The sequence below is a fragment of the Macrotis lagotis genome, chromosome 1 (genome assembly GCF_037893015.1).
Source record: "Macrotis lagotis isolate mMagLag1 chromosome 1, bilby.v1.9.chrom.fasta, whole genome shotgun sequence".
In the NCBI taxonomy this organism is placed as follows: domain Eukaryota; kingdom Metazoa; phylum Chordata; class Mammalia; order Peramelemorphia; family Peramelidae; genus Macrotis; species Macrotis lagotis.
Window position 1 is genome coordinate 190,263,504 of NC_133658.1, and position 16,750 is coordinate 190,280,253.

The 16,750-nt window shown below is 34.6% G+C and overlaps 2 protein-coding genes across 7 annotated transcripts in view; one reads left to right on the forward strand and one right to left on the reverse strand.

The window, feature by feature from the left end:
• The window catches only part of MCPH1 (microcephalin 1), a 382,408-nt gene that overhangs the window by 100,304 nt on the left and 265,354 nt on the right, over window positions 1-16,750 (reverse strand). The gene's annotated exons all lie outside the window — the stretch shown is intronic.
• The window catches only part of ANGPT2 (angiopoietin 2), a 91,864-nt gene continuing 86,384 nt past the window's right edge, over window positions 11,271-16,750 (forward strand). The window contains exon 1 of one of the 2 annotated variants that reach the window (XM_074209532.1): window positions 11,271-12,014. In XM_074209532.1, the coding sequence (XP_074065633.1) occupies window positions 11,727-12,014 (288 nt within the window). In that variant the 5' untranslated portion in view covers window positions 11,271-11,726. The other variant, XM_074209533.1, reaches the window with a different exon arrangement.

Genomic DNA, 16,750 nt, shown 5'->3' on the forward strand with positions numbered 1-16,750 from the left:
GTGACAGGTCAGAACTAAGCAGTGACGCTTTGTCTTCTAAAGAAGTGTTAAGTTTTTCTATGCTTAAACAGGAGCAGTAAGTATTGCCTCAGTGGCACCATTACTAAGATATGCATAGCAATTGTAAGATTATGAAGCACAGAGTTCCACCTGGAAGGGAACTTAGAGAGGACATAAGGTCCAACTCTTTTCATTTTTACATATGAAAAAACTGACGTGTAAAGAAATTAAATGACATGTGCAGGGTCATACTTCTAGTATTCAGGGAAGGATCTGAACATGACTTTTCTGTTGAATACTCTACCTACTCCACCAAATTGCTTTTAAAAATGTGTTTGTACTGAGTCTGGTGGGCATGCTTGTATAATTCAACTAAGACATAACATAATTTTAAGCTTGGCATTCCAAACTTTAAAGCTTTAGTATTATAAAGCATTAGAAAACAGAGTTAGAAGAACTAAACTGTTTTGTTCTGAATTGTCATAGTTTTTCAATTTTGGTTCAATCTATATCAAACAGTAATCAAAAGTTCTGACAGTAATCACTATAGGACTAAAGAAAATTCAAATGCTGATTTTTATCTTTTATCATCACTTTCTTAGCAGTTTGCAAATCTAAATATTTCATATAAAATGAATAATGTTTATTTCAAACACTGGCTACATTTTGAATTACCTTAAATCTTTAATTAGATATCTAATATTTTGTATAATCAAATATATACTAATTTTTAATAAAACTATTTATTTACAAATTGCTGAAATCAAAACACTATGTCCTAATCTTATTTCTGGATATGGAGACTGAGAGTTCTTGTTGTATATAGCAGCACACCACACTTTCTAAAAATTAAGGCTAGAATCATTAAACAAGCTCATCTGATAGAAACCATTTCAGGATACCGGAGGGCAAAGATGACATAATTTAAATATGATTGTTCTTCGATCATAGGAAAAACAGTGTTGCATTAATAGTGCTGCCTCAGAAATGAAATTTATACAGACGAAAAAAGGCAGCACAAGATGGACAACATAAACCAACCATAATGCTGTTGGTCAATTTGACTCATTAATTTTTAGTATTTTTAAAATACTTTATAAACATGAGTAGCTTATTCATAGCCTGTTATTGTAATACATTATTAGGATCTTATTAAGAAATAATTATTAGAACATCTCCCTATTGAAGCAGAGTTTAGTATCACTGTGGGAAAACTTGAAGAAAGTTGGGTATGATTCTGAGTGGTTTGCTTCCTTCTCCAGATCATTTAATAGATGAAGAAACAGGGAAGTAAGGTTAGGTGACTTATTCATGGTCAACAAGTGTCTAAGGCCTGATTTGAATTCAGGAATACGAGTCTTTCTAACTCCAGGTTTGGTACTCTATCTGCTACCATATCTAGCTATCAAGGTCATGAGCGGCAACCCATATCTGTACATTCTTCTCTATAACATCTATGTACATTCAGTTAACCACTATTTGAACACCTATCAGTACTAAGCTAAACATTTCAGAATACCCATACATTTGATACTTTCCACAGGCCAATGAAAATGGCACTTGACACCTCTTACTATATGAATGATTCTTCAGTTTATAGACAATTAAGAGTCTCAGAAGGTTTGTTATAAGCTTGTTGCCTCATCATCTGGAAGATACCTAGATACACAGGAAGGCTCTGTGATATCCTGGGAGATTTGATTCCCTAAGATATAAAGCCTTTGGACATATGATGACTAGGATAGAGAAAAGACTAGAGATCAGGCCATATAATATCAATTAAAGGGACTGGGAATGTTTATCCTGTTAAGGAAAAAAACCTTAAGCATGATATGGCAATTCCCTTTCTGTATCTGAAAGGCTATCACATGGAAAGAGAGCTTTGTCCTAGTTAGTTTTAAATGAACAGATGTAGGATGACTATAGAACTGTTATATGGATAGATTTAGACACTCCATTTTTCTTGAAACAAGGAGGGGGGACTTCTTAATCGGAACTGTCTCAAAGTACGATAGCTGCTTTAGGAGGTTAGGGTTCCTAGTTACTATATATCTTCAGGCAGAGGATGGAGAGTCACTTGTCAATGATACTATAAAGAGGATTTCTGTGTGGGTATAGATTGAGCAAGATGACCTTTAATATCCCCCCTTTCAACTCTAAGATTCTATCAACTGGGCTTTGTGAGGAGGACTTATTTCAACTTCATTCTTTCATTCATTCTTTCATTCTTTCATTCATTCATTCATTCATTCATTCATTCATTCATTCATTCATTCATTCAAGATTTAGGCAACCTAGATCCATTTTAAATTCAGGGCCTAAGCTGAGGCCATAATTAACTGATTAGAATTTCCTGGTTATTAGAGAGGACCAAGAGACCCTTAGATATGCATTCTTAGCCAACATTAGTCCATTGGAAAATGATGCCTTTCTACACCAAAATTTACAAAGAGAACTCTGGTAGGCAGAGATATTAAGGAGTATATCAAGAGGGGTTTCAAGATAAAAAAAAAAAGAATGGGACGGAGTATTGCTTATATAGGTCTTCTAGCTCTATTACCTTGGATAAGACATAAGAAGAAAAATAGAAGACCAGATAAATCAGAGAGACAATTTCTAAGAAGAGATCCATCAATAATCAAGGAATTCATCAATCAATAAAGATTTACTAAGTATCTTCCATATGCAAGACTAAACACTGGAGATAAGATAAAAGTAAGACAGTGACTGTCCTTAAGGAATTTACTATTTACCAACATGTACTTATATAGATATATATTCCTGTAAAAATATGCAAAAAATCATGTCTGTACACAAATGCAAAAAAAGGATAAACGTTAAAGAAGGTGAACTAGAGATCTGAATGCAATGAAGCATATTTGAATTCTTAGGTATCACTGAGACTTGTTACAATGGGACATAAGATTAGAGAATGGCGATGGAAGATGATAGCTTATTCAAAAAGAGCACAGAAAAAAGATGAAATAGCATGGAAACATTTTGTGTTAAAAAGATCTGCTAATACTGCTAATGTAAAGACATTCAGAACTTGAGGAGTAAAATACAGTAAAAAGCATGTGGTGAGAACCAAAAGATAATTGTATGTTACAATTTACAAAAGCAATATTGTAATTTAAAATATATTTCAAAATACCTGGACAGATGGAAAATGAGAAGGAAACATCTCAAATTTCATGCCAAAGTTGGATTCTGTAGAGATGGTAATATCAAATATTCATACAACTGCTGGAATTCTTTCATCTAATTTACTTCCCAAAGCAGAGTAGATAACTTTGTACTATGCCTTAATGATTATTTCAGCCTTGAAAATGAGAAGAAACTATTATTATGAACCTCATTCTGACCAAAAGAAGAATTAGTTGCTAAGGTAGAAATGTGAACTTGGCAAATATTATATTGTTCATGCTAAGGAAGAAGAGATACTGACTTAGTCTTACAAAGACCATAGATTTTGGGAAAGAAAATTTTAAAATTTTTAGAAAAAGGATATGAAAATGTTACAATGACTTAATATCCAACAGTGAAAGTTGACCCATGAATAATAGAGAACTTTTAAAGATGAAATTTTAAATTTACAGGGAGAAGTTGTTGAGAATGATAAGGAAAAGCTTCCCCAAAAGAACAATGATCTGCCCAAAGACATATAGAATATTTTAAAAACAAGTATAAGAGGGGGGGCTAGGTGGCGTAGTGGATAAAGCACTGGCCTTGGAGTCAGGAGTATCTGGGTTCAAATCTGGTCTCAGACACTTAATAATTACCTAGCTGTGTGGCCTTGGGCAAGCCACTTAACTCCATTTGCCTTGCAAAAACCTAAACAACAACAACAACAACAACAAAAGAACAAGTATAAGAGAATGAAGCAAGGTTATAACTAAGGATGAACATAAAAGAAAAGTATTTTTCCAATGGAATGATGTCTGGAACTATACAACCCACACCAAGAAGAGGTTGGTAATAAATACTGAGAACAATTTTTTGAAATGTTCTGTGGAAGGCAAGAGAATCAATGAAGCAATAAAACTACTATCATGGGTGGAAAAATTCTGAGACAGTAAAAAGGTTAAACTAATCAAGGTTTATTTTGTGTCTATTTTCTCTCCCTACAAGAGTGATCTTTGGACTGAAGAGGAGAGAATAAAGATGATTAACAGGAGTATAAGCCCAAGATCGATAAGGAGATGATAAGATAACATCTAATTCAAGTAATAAGCCTTTAAGAATTGGCAGATGTGACTTCTTGACCTCTTTGAAAACAAAAGTTGTAACATGGGACTTGAGAAAACCAAATGTTATCTAAATTTTCAAATTTAGAAAAGAATAAGATCTATAAAGTATAGGTCAGTGAGCCTGGCATGATATTCCTTAAAAAAATTATGAAACCCAATATTAAAAGGATAAGTTTATAATATCTTAGAAAGGGTAGCAGTGATCATTAAAGTCAGCAAGGGTTCATTAACAAGCCATAGTAATCTAACTTAATTTCAGTGGTGTGTTGATGCCTGTTTAAGACAATTTGAGAGTCAATTGTTCCATTTCCAAGTGTGAGCACTTGTACCCTATATAATTTTGATAATTGCCTCTAGACTTAAGAAAGTATTGGAAAAAATTATACTAATGCAAATAAAACTTAAAAATGTGTTGTGTGTGTGTGTGTGTGTGTGTGTGTGCGTGTGTGTGTGTGTGTGTGTGTCTGTGTGTACAATTTCCCTAAAGAGTTGGTTGTTTATCAGTTGCCTGTTTCCTTTTTTTTTGACATATTTACCAGGCTAATAATAGATCAGGCAGACAAGGTATACTGTACTTGAGGTATGAGATAGCTATACTTGGTTTTAGCAAAACATTTAATGAAGTCTCTCTTATGCTTGACAAAATGGGAAATATGAGAGTTAGATAATAATACATTTAGGTGGATCTGAATTTGAGTGACTACATATAAAAAGATAGTCATTAATAAGTTGATTACAGCTTGGATGGTAAGTTCTAGTGGAATGCCTTAGTAGAATCAATCCTTTACCCTGAGCTCTTCAGTATATTTATCAATCACCTAGATGAAATCTAAGTTATTTTCATTCATTTTTCTAGGAGAAAGAGCTTTCATTTTGACAGAATCCAGATTTATAAAAAATTTCAACAAATTAGAAATTGAAAAAGATGAACTTGTATGTGGGTTCCATAAATCACCTTAACAGGGAGAGGGAATAATGGTTAAAAAATAACTGCTGCAAAAAATGTTCTTGGGTGTTTTAAATGAACTTTCCTGCTCACCATGAGATGACTGAGACAAGGAAACTGAAAAAGTTAAAGCTACTGTAGGCAGCATTAAGAGAAACATATAGTTCAAAATGAGCTAAGTAATAATTCAACTAAACTGTGCCTTGATCAGATCACATGAAGAATAAGAATTGTTCAGTTCTGTTAACCACATTTTAAGAAGGGTATAGACAAGTTGGAAGAGGATGAGAAGACAACAGCCAATATACGGAGAGAAAGAGATTATTCCATATGAGAAGCAACTTATGCCAATAGAATTAACTTAAAATGTTCATTCCAGTGAAGATAGCTCAAGTATCAGGGGCGGAGCCAAGATGGCAGGAATTCCTGGGAAACTTGTTCCCCCCAAAACTCCAAAAACCATCAAATTATGACTCAAATCAAAATTTAGAGGGGCAGAACCCACAGAAAGACTGAATGATACAATTTCCCAGTCCAAGACAACTTAGAAGTTCCACAGGAAAGGTCTATTTCACTGGGACTGGGGGGTTGGAAAAAGTTGCAGCTGCAGTGCAGCTGGGCTGGGAGCCTGGGCCTATGGCAGAGGGGACGGTTTCTAGACCTCTTGGCACAGGGATCACCAGGACACTTGAAGGGGTGGTGAGAGAACTCTGCTACACCAGAGTGAGTGTGGAGCGAGTGCCTGCCTCAAAGCAGCCTTGTAGTGAGAACTTGCAGTGGGAATTAGGGAAGCCATCCTGTACCTCCAGAGCACAGCCCGCAGATGGTAAGGGGGTTGGGGGAGACTGCAGGGCAGGACTCTGCTGTTTTCCCACACTCAGATCGAGGTTGCTGTTTGGTCCCCCATACCACCATAGCCGAACAGACTCCTCACAGCTCCAGGGCAGAGGGGATCGCCTGTGGTCAATCACATATCAAAGCACAAGCAAGAAAGCAGTCAGAGCCTCTCATAAGACCTTGGAGGAAGTAAAATCTCAGTGGGGTGTCCCCAAAATCCCACAAAACCTTGGGAGTTTGGTAAATCAGTCACAGGCTGAGGAAATGAGCAAACAAAAGAAAAAGAATAGGATAACGGAAAATTACTTTGATCCCATGGAAGAATCAGAAGATGACAAAATCAAAGTTTCTGTATCCAAAATCTCCAAGAGAAATAGAAAATGGGCTCAAGCTATGGAGGAGCTTTAAAAAAGACTTTGAAAAGCATTTAAGGGAGGTAGAGGAAAAAATTAGGAGGAGGAATGAGAGGGATGCAGATAAATCATGAAAACCAAATTAGCAATTTAGTGAAAGAAATAAAAAAACTGAAGAAAATAATATGTTAAAAACCAGTTTAGGTCAAATGGGAAAAGCAACACACAAGGCAAATGAGGAGAAGAATGCCTTAAAAAGCAGAATTGGCCAGATGGAAAAGGAGATAAAAAAGCTCTCTGGAGAAAATAACTCGTTCAAATGCAGGATGAAACTAAAAGAAGCCGATGACTTTGAAAGAAATCAGGAAGAAATAAAACTATTCCAAAAAACCCCCCACAAAAATTAGAAGAAAATGTGAAAACTTGAAAACAGATCCAGGAGAGAATTTAAATTATTGGACTACCTGAAAGTCACATCCAGGAAAAGAGCCTAGACTTCATTTTTCAAGAAATAATACAGCAAAATTGCCCTGAGATCCTAGAAACAGAGATCTAGAAACAGAGGGTAAAATAGAAATTGAGGGAATTCACCAGTCACCTCCTGAAATAGGTCCCAAAAGAAAAACTTCCAAGGAATATATAGCCAAATTCCCAAACTCCCAAATCAAAGAGAAAATACTAAAAGCTGCCAGAAACAAATAATTCAACTACCATGACTCTATAGTCAGGATTACACAGGATCTGGCAGCATCTACATTAAGGACTTGTAGGGCTGGGGATATGATATTTCAAAGGCAAAAGATCTTGCTTCACAACTGAGAATCAACTACCTAGCAAAACTCTTTCAGGGTAAATTCAATGAAACAAGGGATTTTTCAAACTTTCCTACTGAAACAACTGGAGCTCAACAGAAAGTTTGATCTCCAAGTACAGGACTTAGGTGAACCATAAAGGGGGTGGGCAAGAAGGACTAACTCTGAGGAACTTAATGATGTTGAACTGTTTGTATTCTTGCATGGGAAAAAGGTACTGATAGCTCATATAACTTTCTCATTTATAAGAGCAGTTGGAGCATATATAGACAAGGCACAGGAAGGAGCTGAATATAATGGTATAATATAGTAAAAAGATGGAGTCAATGGGTGATAAATGAAAGTACTGGGAGGAAGAGAAAGGAAAGGAAGAAGGGGCTGAGATATTTCACATAAGAGTCAAGAAAAAGCTCTTTCAATAGAGTGGAATGGGGAAGGTGAGGGGGAATGAGAGAGCCTTCATTCTCATCAGAAATGAGTCAGAAAGAAAATAACATACACACTTAATAGGGTATAGAAATTTATCTTACCCTAGAGAAAAATGAGAAGAAAGGGATGGGATAAGGGAGAATGGGGGAAGGGAAGGGAAGGGAAGGAGGGGAATAGATGACAGAAGAGAGGGAAGATCATGAGAGAGGATACTCAGATACAACACACTTTTGAATTGGGATAGGGTGAAAGGAGAGAAAGAATAGAATAAATGAGAGTGAGAAGGAATAGAGTGGAGGGAAATATAGCTAGTAATAGCAACTGTGGGAAAAATATCGAAGCAACTTCTTGGTGGACTTATGATAAAGAAAGCAACTCATCCCAGAGACAGAACCATTGGAATCTGAAGAGAGACTGAAGTAATTTTTTTTCACTCTTACTATACTTGAGGTTTCTCATCTTCCTGGGGGTAGGGTATGTTTACTCTCATAACAAGATAACTGTAATAATATAAAATGAATAAACAAAAAAAACCCCAAATACAAACCAAACAAAAAACCAAAACAAACAAAAAAAGATCTCAAGTATCTGAAGAGCTAAGGGTCTTATTTGGAGACGGGTCCTGTCCAAATCTTAGATTCTGTGATTCATATACCATAGATGGCATAATAGATCAAATAATGACAAGCTTGGAGTCAGGAATATCAGAGATCAAATCCCACCTCAAACACTAGTTGTGTGATTCTGGGCAAAGCATTTAAACTCTCTTGTTTTCAGTTCCTTATCTGTAAAAAATCAGAGCTTGAAACTAGAGAACCTCTAAGATTCCTTCTGGCTCTAAATCTATGACCTTACGATACAAAATTCTAGTTTTTAAATCATTTCACCTTTGATTTTTGTGGGGTGGGGGGAAAGGAATAGCCAGGGGAGGGTAAGGTCCCAATCTCTGATTGCTTTTGTTTTTTGGAACTCCTGGTGATGAAACTCTCCCAGTCAATGCAGATCAGCAACTGCTCTGCACTGAGAATTATATAAAGTTGAGCCACTGCAAAGTTAAATGATTCATTTAAGGTCATACAAATAGCTGAGAATGGACTCAGATCTTCATGATTCTCTATTCATTCTACCATTTTTTTTCCTTCTCTTGATTACCACCCATATTTTAGTAACTGTTTTATCTGAAAGAAGCTTAAATAAAGAGATAAGGTGTTGAATGCTTTTATCCTTATTTTTAACCCATCCTTTTCTTTTGAGATTGGGCTTTTTCTTTAATGTCCATCAAGTTGGATTTGCTTCTCTAATAGCTAATGAGAGAGAGAGAGAGAGAGAGAGAGAGAGAGAGAGAGAGAGAGAAATTGCTTATGTTCTAACAAATGATAATGAAAGCAGCCAAAATCACAGCTGACTAGATGTGGTGTGTGAGACAAAATAAACATAAATATGCAAATAACAAAAGTTAAAACTGTTGAGCTGTTAGGAAAAAAATCTGTTTGGCAATGCAGCCTGGAATGATTTGGGGAAGTCAGGAGAAATATTTTTTATTTTTTAACCTCATCTGCCTCTAATTCTCATCAGTAAGTCACTGGAGATAACTTCAGATTCTTTGATAACTGACAGTTCCAGGCACCATAATTAAGCTATTGAACATCAGAAAGAGATCTGGACTGTGTGTGTTTAGCTTAGAAAAGCCTTCAGAAGTTTCACTGTATTCACAGGTTGGCTCTGTAATCCCCCCCCCCCCCAATTACATAGGTAAGAGACTAATTATTTTATTCCCCATATATGCTTCCACACATCTACAAATAATCTAACTTATTATACATGGTATAGTACAACATAAAGAGGCAGTAATAATACAGTGGAAAGAATACTAGATCTGGAGTCAGAGAACATATATTTTAAATCCTTCCTTTGTTACTAAGTACCTGTATGACTTTGAATAAATTATTTTGCTTCCCTGGGCCTCAGTTTCTTCATATGTAAAAATGAGAGGGCTAGTCTAGATGGATTCTGACATCCCTTTCAGTTCTAGATATATGATTCTTTAATCCTATAACAATATGTGTGTGTGTATATATATATATATATATATATGTGTGTGTGTGTGTGTGTGTGTGTGCATGTGTGTATATTTTTATAAGTCATGCATGCATATGTGCTTATATATATATATATTTATATGCATATATAAAAACAAGTAATGATTCCAGTGAACAGCCACTAGAAACATTTAGAATATAAAGGCGAAGTGGAATAAAAACCCGACTCTGAATTTAATTCAGTCCATTTGAGGGTGACAGTAAATTGTTTTTACCTGAGGATAAATGAATTATAGATGAATTGAGAATTAATTTAGTTACACCTTTAGTGGAAATTTCTTATAGCTGTATTTTCCTCTAACTGTGTCTACCATTCCTACTTGGTAGGATTCAAAACCCAAATAACTGGAAGAATCAACTCTCTTTTTTTCTCCAGATATAACATGCACAGAAACAAACTGGGAGTGAAATCACAGAATAGAAGAGCTGTCCCCACCCTCAAACCCAGTGTTTCCTGATTAGTCCCTTGAAGAGTTATCTCAGGAATCTAAGCTCCAAATCTGTTAGTCTTTCAGCTTCTAAACAGCCCATATCTAATTAAGATTTAAAAAACAAAATCCCCAAATGTTTATCTTTTACAATGGAATAAATATTTTAGTCCTACAGATACTGGAGAGACTTACTGACTCTTAAAGTTCTGGCTATGGAAAGAGCCATTTTCTTTCTTTTCTTTTTTTTAATCTGTAGCTCTAGCCCAGATCAGTGTCTGACACAGAGAAGGTATACACTTAAATGACTGATTTTAGAAGTCTTTTTGTCCAACCCTTATTTTATAGCTAAAGAAAAATGAAGTTCAGGAAAAAGGCAAGATCATACAATTAGTGACAGAGGAGCTAATCTGACCTGATATATCCCAAATATACACAGTGGTGAGTGGTATATGTGTCTTTAAAGTAATTACTGCTATATTCAGTGGCAAGTTTGGTCTTTTGCTTACTACAAAGGATATGATCTAAGCTATGTATATTCACATATACACATACCTGCAGTACATATGAAATTCAATACAAAGACTCCAAGTTTTCAATATTTCAAATATAATTTTGTTAAGAAACAAATCTTTCCAAGGCCAACTCACTGATCCATCTAAATTGATTTAATAAAATGATCCAATCCTTTAACAATATTTTTACATTAAAATTTAGTATATTTAGATTTAGAATTTGTATAATTTGGCAAAAGTGTTTCTTTGAAAGAGTGGACCTCAGAGATTATAATAGCAAAATGTCTTCCTTTTAATTTATAATAGTTAACCTAAATGAAAAGTCCTGATATAGATGTAGCTTTTCACTTTAAAGAGGAAACAGGAATTTTCATTGTACTTCAAAATTAAAAACTCAAACATTTTAGAAGGCTAATATTATACCAGTTTCAGGAAAAAGGGCTATAGTGCTCAATTTAGGAAATACTTTGTGAGGGTGGTGCTTTCTAAAATACCCAGGGGTCCTGTAACTGATCAATTTTTCTCTGAGGTTTTCTCTCCCACACTGTATTGGCTGGACAGCAGTAAGCTCTGACTTTCCTGTTGCCTTGTGAGTGACCCCCCTACAGGAAGATAACAGAGAAGCCAAGAGGGAGGAGCAGTTAAGCTACACATGTCTGGCTGCTCTTATCAACTTATCATATAAGGAAAGGAAAGTGATTGATTCAGATACCAACACTGTAGAATTTGCTCCAAAGAGAAACAGAAGAAACACCAAAGCTTACTTGTAAAGCTAAGCCAGAACACACAATTGGGCTAGGACTGGTTCTTCCTGCTGACTTTATCTAATTGTTTACCGAACGGACGACTGGAAAGAAAGCAGCATTTTATTTTGTTTTGCTTTTAAATCAAATTTGCTACTAGAAAAGGTGGGTGGGGGGCAGGGACCCATTGACTGTCAAAGAGTGTATTTTACACATGACAGCAGAGCACAGCATTTCAGAGGGCAAATGAATGATCTGGACTCTTAAGTGCACTGAAGTTTGCTAAGTTGGCTGCATTCTCCCTGAACGAAACTATGTGGCTGATTGTTTTCTTTACTTTGAGCTATGATCTTGTCTTGGCGTCAGCTTATAACAACTTTCGGAAAAGCCTGGACACCATAGGGAAGAAGCAGTATCAGGTTCAGCATGGATCATGCAGTTACACCTTCCTACTGCCAGAGATGGACAACTGCCGCTCCACTTCTAGCTCCTATGTGTCTAATGCAGTGCAGAGGGATGCCCCGCTGGATTATGATGACTCTGTGCAGAGACTGCAAGTACTTGAAAACATCATGGAAAATAACACTCAGTGGCTAATGAAGGTAGGAAAATGTCATTTATATGTTGCATGAAAAATTGAGGTGGTTTTTCACTTCTGCTCTAATAATGTAAGCTTTACCAGAGGTAGCTCTCTGACTTATTACTTATTTTCCAACTCTTAATGCATAATCTTATCCAGGCTTTCATGAAAAGGATACCAGAATGAAAAATAAACAAAAAGGTAGTCAGTATTGTGTGTGTGTGTGTGTGTTTTGGGAAAGGGAGGTAGAGTAAGGGGGGGATGGTAAGTATACTTCTCTGCAAAACAACTAGGTTGTTTTGTTTGTACAAGTAATTTAAACTTAGTAACACCAATTACTAACATAGCTGGCTGCAGGCATGTGAGGGAAGTGGTAAGTAGCACAACAGCGCCAGGACAAGGAAAAAACGTGCTAATCATGATAATTACTGATAAATAGCGGATGGTGGCAATGTTACCTTCTGAAGTAAGTGCTTTACCAATTTCCTGAATTTATTTACTGAAACCAATTATAGCTTTTTGTAAAACGAGAGGAAATTAACTTAAATAGACCTTATGTTTTTTAGAAACCTATGTTATGAGTTTGTCATTTGTAAATCATTTGAACTAAGTTTTTGCCAAGTGTTCTTTCTGAAATGATTCAGCATTGCCAGCTCTCTTAGAACTCAGTAAACTGGTTTCAAAATATGTACACGTGTGATTGATATTAGTCTGAAGATGTCAAGATCTGCTGCCTTTTATTCAACATTCTTTTTATTCTCACTCTAATGTACCACAAATTTTGCAAGAAAGTAGTATTCTGAAAGTTAAGTGGATCTTCAAGAAGCAAATTTTTATCACACAAATTAACCAAAAACATCCAAAGGTTCTTTTTCTGGAAAAAAAAGAAAAAATGTATTCCTCACAGAACTCTTAATAAAATAATTATGCATGCATAGTGGAAATGATTAATGTCAAAATTAGTAGACATATTTATAATTGTACAAATAACTGAATTGTTAGTTCTTTCCAAAGTTTCATCTACAAAAACATCTCAAAGTATTTTCTACATCTGGAGTAGAAATCTTTAATTTCCTTTTCTGCTGTCTATTGCTAGCATATCACATCTTAATCTCATAACAGATTTCTGCCTGGCTTTTTATCCACTGCTATGAAGTCACTTAAAATAAGGGAAACCAACAAAAAGTAGGAATCAATCAACATGTGAATGAATCCCTTTAGAGTTATTCCTTAATCGAACTATTTCTTGATTTAAAGTGTTTAATTAAAAGCTTCCAAGAACTAACGCCAATGATAACTAACTCAAACTTAAAAAAAAAACTTCCGCAAGGATGAAAATTATGCATGAAAACCCCCATCTGCTATGTATATTCTCTGCTAAAGGTTTTTTTTTTTTGTTATCTTTTAAACCCTTTACCATTCCTGCATGTGCAAATAGCTTAACTCAGTGTGGGAGGTATTCAGCAATACAAGCTTACATGCTTGAAAGTCCTAAATATCTACCTGAAACTAACTTCCTATTTCCTTCTTTCCATTGTTATGTTCACACTTAATAATCTACTCATTTAAACTGTGACATGGTTAACGGCCAATGCTAACAGAACCTCAGTGAGGGATGAAAGAAATAAAGTAGTAAACACTCCCATCTATCCAGCTAGTAAGTCATTTCCTAAATAAACAGTCAGGGGACATAAAAGAATGCTTTACCAAATACGTAATAGTTCAATTGTATTTGCTCTAATTAAGGTCACCTTCAGGTAAATTCTAAATTTATTCTTTCTCAGTCATATTATCCCTTTTCCTACAAGTTTAAGAGAAGGAAAAAGTTAAGCAACCCTATTCCAAGAGTTGCTTAACTTCGAACATATTCTAAATTTCAGAAATCAGAGTCTATGGGGCAACCAATCAAAATATTTCTTTACCCACAGTTATAATTATCAAATATTTGAACAGCAAAACAATAGCTTTTCAGAATGTAGCCTAAAGTTTAGACATTCAACTAAAATATCACCTAGAATACCTTAATATTGACTTTTCATCTGTTTAACACCTGTTCTGATCAACCCTATCTCAGAGAAAGAGAAACTGAAAAACTCACTGGCATTGTTATTTACACCTGGCTGGCAAATAGAAGTAAGAGAACAAATTAAAAAAACATGCAATGTGTGAATATGTGGAGCCTTTCCTAGATATGTATTACTTTCTCTGGGTTCTGGCATTTGTGATAATAGAAACTACTTTGCTTAAAAATGAAAAAATAAATTGAATAGAGTGCCAGCTGAATCTCATAACCACATGGTCTGTAAAATACTGAAATTTCATTTGACAGATTTTTTTCAGCTGGGGGGAAAAGGGTTCTTTAACATTTACTCCTCTTATCTTTTAGAAATACCACCCTTCCATACGTTCTGCCTCAGCCCTCAAAAAAAAAGTTCCCAAAAATCTATCAGAAAGTTAACAAGACCCTGCATCTGATTGATTTCCCCAAGGTAAAAGAATCAATATTTCAAATCCTTTAGTGGTGAGCATCTGTTAATGAGTTTAGTTCAAGGAAAGTTTTTTGCATATTACAAAACAATCTCTAAGCTATCTTCTTACTACATCAGCCAAAGGAAATATCATTCTTCTGAATGAGCCTTGAAGTATGTGTTGAGGTACATGAATGGAGTGACAAGGGAGAATCATTTTATATCTGCTTAGTGAAAGAACAATGGGGAAAAAGGTAGCTTCACTTAGTGTACAAAGTATCATATTATTAAAATTTTAAGTAAAGATTGTAATAATCTTTGCTCTTGATTGTATTACTCTCTAAATAGTTTCCTATAGCATTTCAAACATTCTACAAAGGTACTTTTCTAAAATCTGACAGATAATCTGATAATAGAGATTGTTCTAGTAAGCTTTACGTTAATATTTATATCTTCTTTAATTGTGGATGAGAGGGATCCTGAAACAAGCACAAAAAATGGAAGAACTAAGGCACTATTTAAGATAAGGCACTACTTAAGAAGGTAGGATGTTTCTCACGCTACAAAACTTGTCTAGATGATTACCTTTTCAAATAGATGTTTTCTTGGGGAAAAAACAAAATGTTTGCAAATTAAAAATCTTGATTTTTCATTGTAATTACCTAAACATAATTATTTTCTATCCCAATGGAAGAGAATGGATTATATAAAGTTGTACTGACAAAATAGCTCTTTAGAAGTTATGGACATTTATCATATTGAACGTAGCTTTTGTTTACAAATCTATTTACCACCAATTGACATATTCCAACCATAGTAGATATGCAGTGTAAAAAAAAAAAACCCCAACAATTCAGAAGCAAAAATGATGATTTTAAAAGATGAGTGTTGAATATAGGGAGTTGAGAGATGAATTTTTTTCTTCCTGTGTTTTGTAGAAAACTTTGGCCCAGATATGAACTTTATTATTTAACAAATACAGTTGGAAACGAATTCTTAGTCATATATCCAGAAAAATAAAACTTGGGTTTTCTTTTATATACTTCTAGCCAAGATATGTTGGTCTGCTTGGTTTGGGTTTCTGTTGCTGGCCTTGGTTAATACCTCATGATTCAGTTAAAAAAAATACTAACATACACAGAGCCAACAACTCATGGCTATTATACATACATACATACATACATACATACATTTATATATATATATATATATATATGACAATTCTTTCTGCTATTCTACAGGTTGTATTCTGAAGCAAGAAATTAATCATACTCAAAATTCAAAAGAAATTTTATGCATTCATGTAAACCAATTAAAATCATTAAAAATAAGAAATGCCTTTAAATTATGCCTTTTTTTAGTTATTAGAAATTGCAATTTCAAGTTCCCATAGGAGCAAGTATTGTCTGATTAATTTGTTGTTTTATAGTGCTTTTCACACAGAATATTTAACTCTTTGGGCTGCTAAATGCCTCATATTTATGTGTGTGTCTAACTAAAAAAGTATTTCTTTGCCTTGAAGTGCTTCACTCTACCCTAAAGGATAATTGCCTTGAACCTGAGCTAGGAAATGGGCCTGTGTGCACAGTTCACATGACACTCTTATATTTAGAACAAATAGTGCATGTTCCATATAATCTTGATATTGAAATCTGTTTTCCACAATAATGAATAGGTTGTATTCCAAGAATTTGTATGATTTTTTACTAGGCATAGAAAAAATATTGTTTCCCAGAGATGATATTACAAAGGTAGATTCTCAGGCTAGTCCCATAAAGTCTAGTTGACTTGTAATATGGATGAAAGGGCATACATTAAAATAAAAATAATACTGTTTCAATAATAATAATAATAATAATAGTAATAATAATGATAATAAAAGCAAATAGGTGGAAAGAACACTGGTTCTATTCAGAGGACTTGGATTCAAATACCTTTACTGATGCTTACAATCTGTATGATCTGGATTAGGTCATCTTTACTCACTAGGCTTTAGTTTCCTGATCTATAAAACAAAAAGATTAGTTTAGATGACCTCTGAAATTCCTTCCTCCTTTGAATTTACCTATGAACAAATTTAACAGGGGAAACAATATTTTCCGTTTCCTACCAATATAGAAAGACTTAAAATATATTCTTACCCATCAGGTACCTTCCAGTGATCTGACCTAAATATAGATAGGCTCAGCACAACTAAGTTGGCCACTAAATTATAAATTTTTTGGTATGGCAATCCATAAAACAAAAAAATACAAATGGCTTTTTGTACTATGTCCTTGTACTTCTGCAG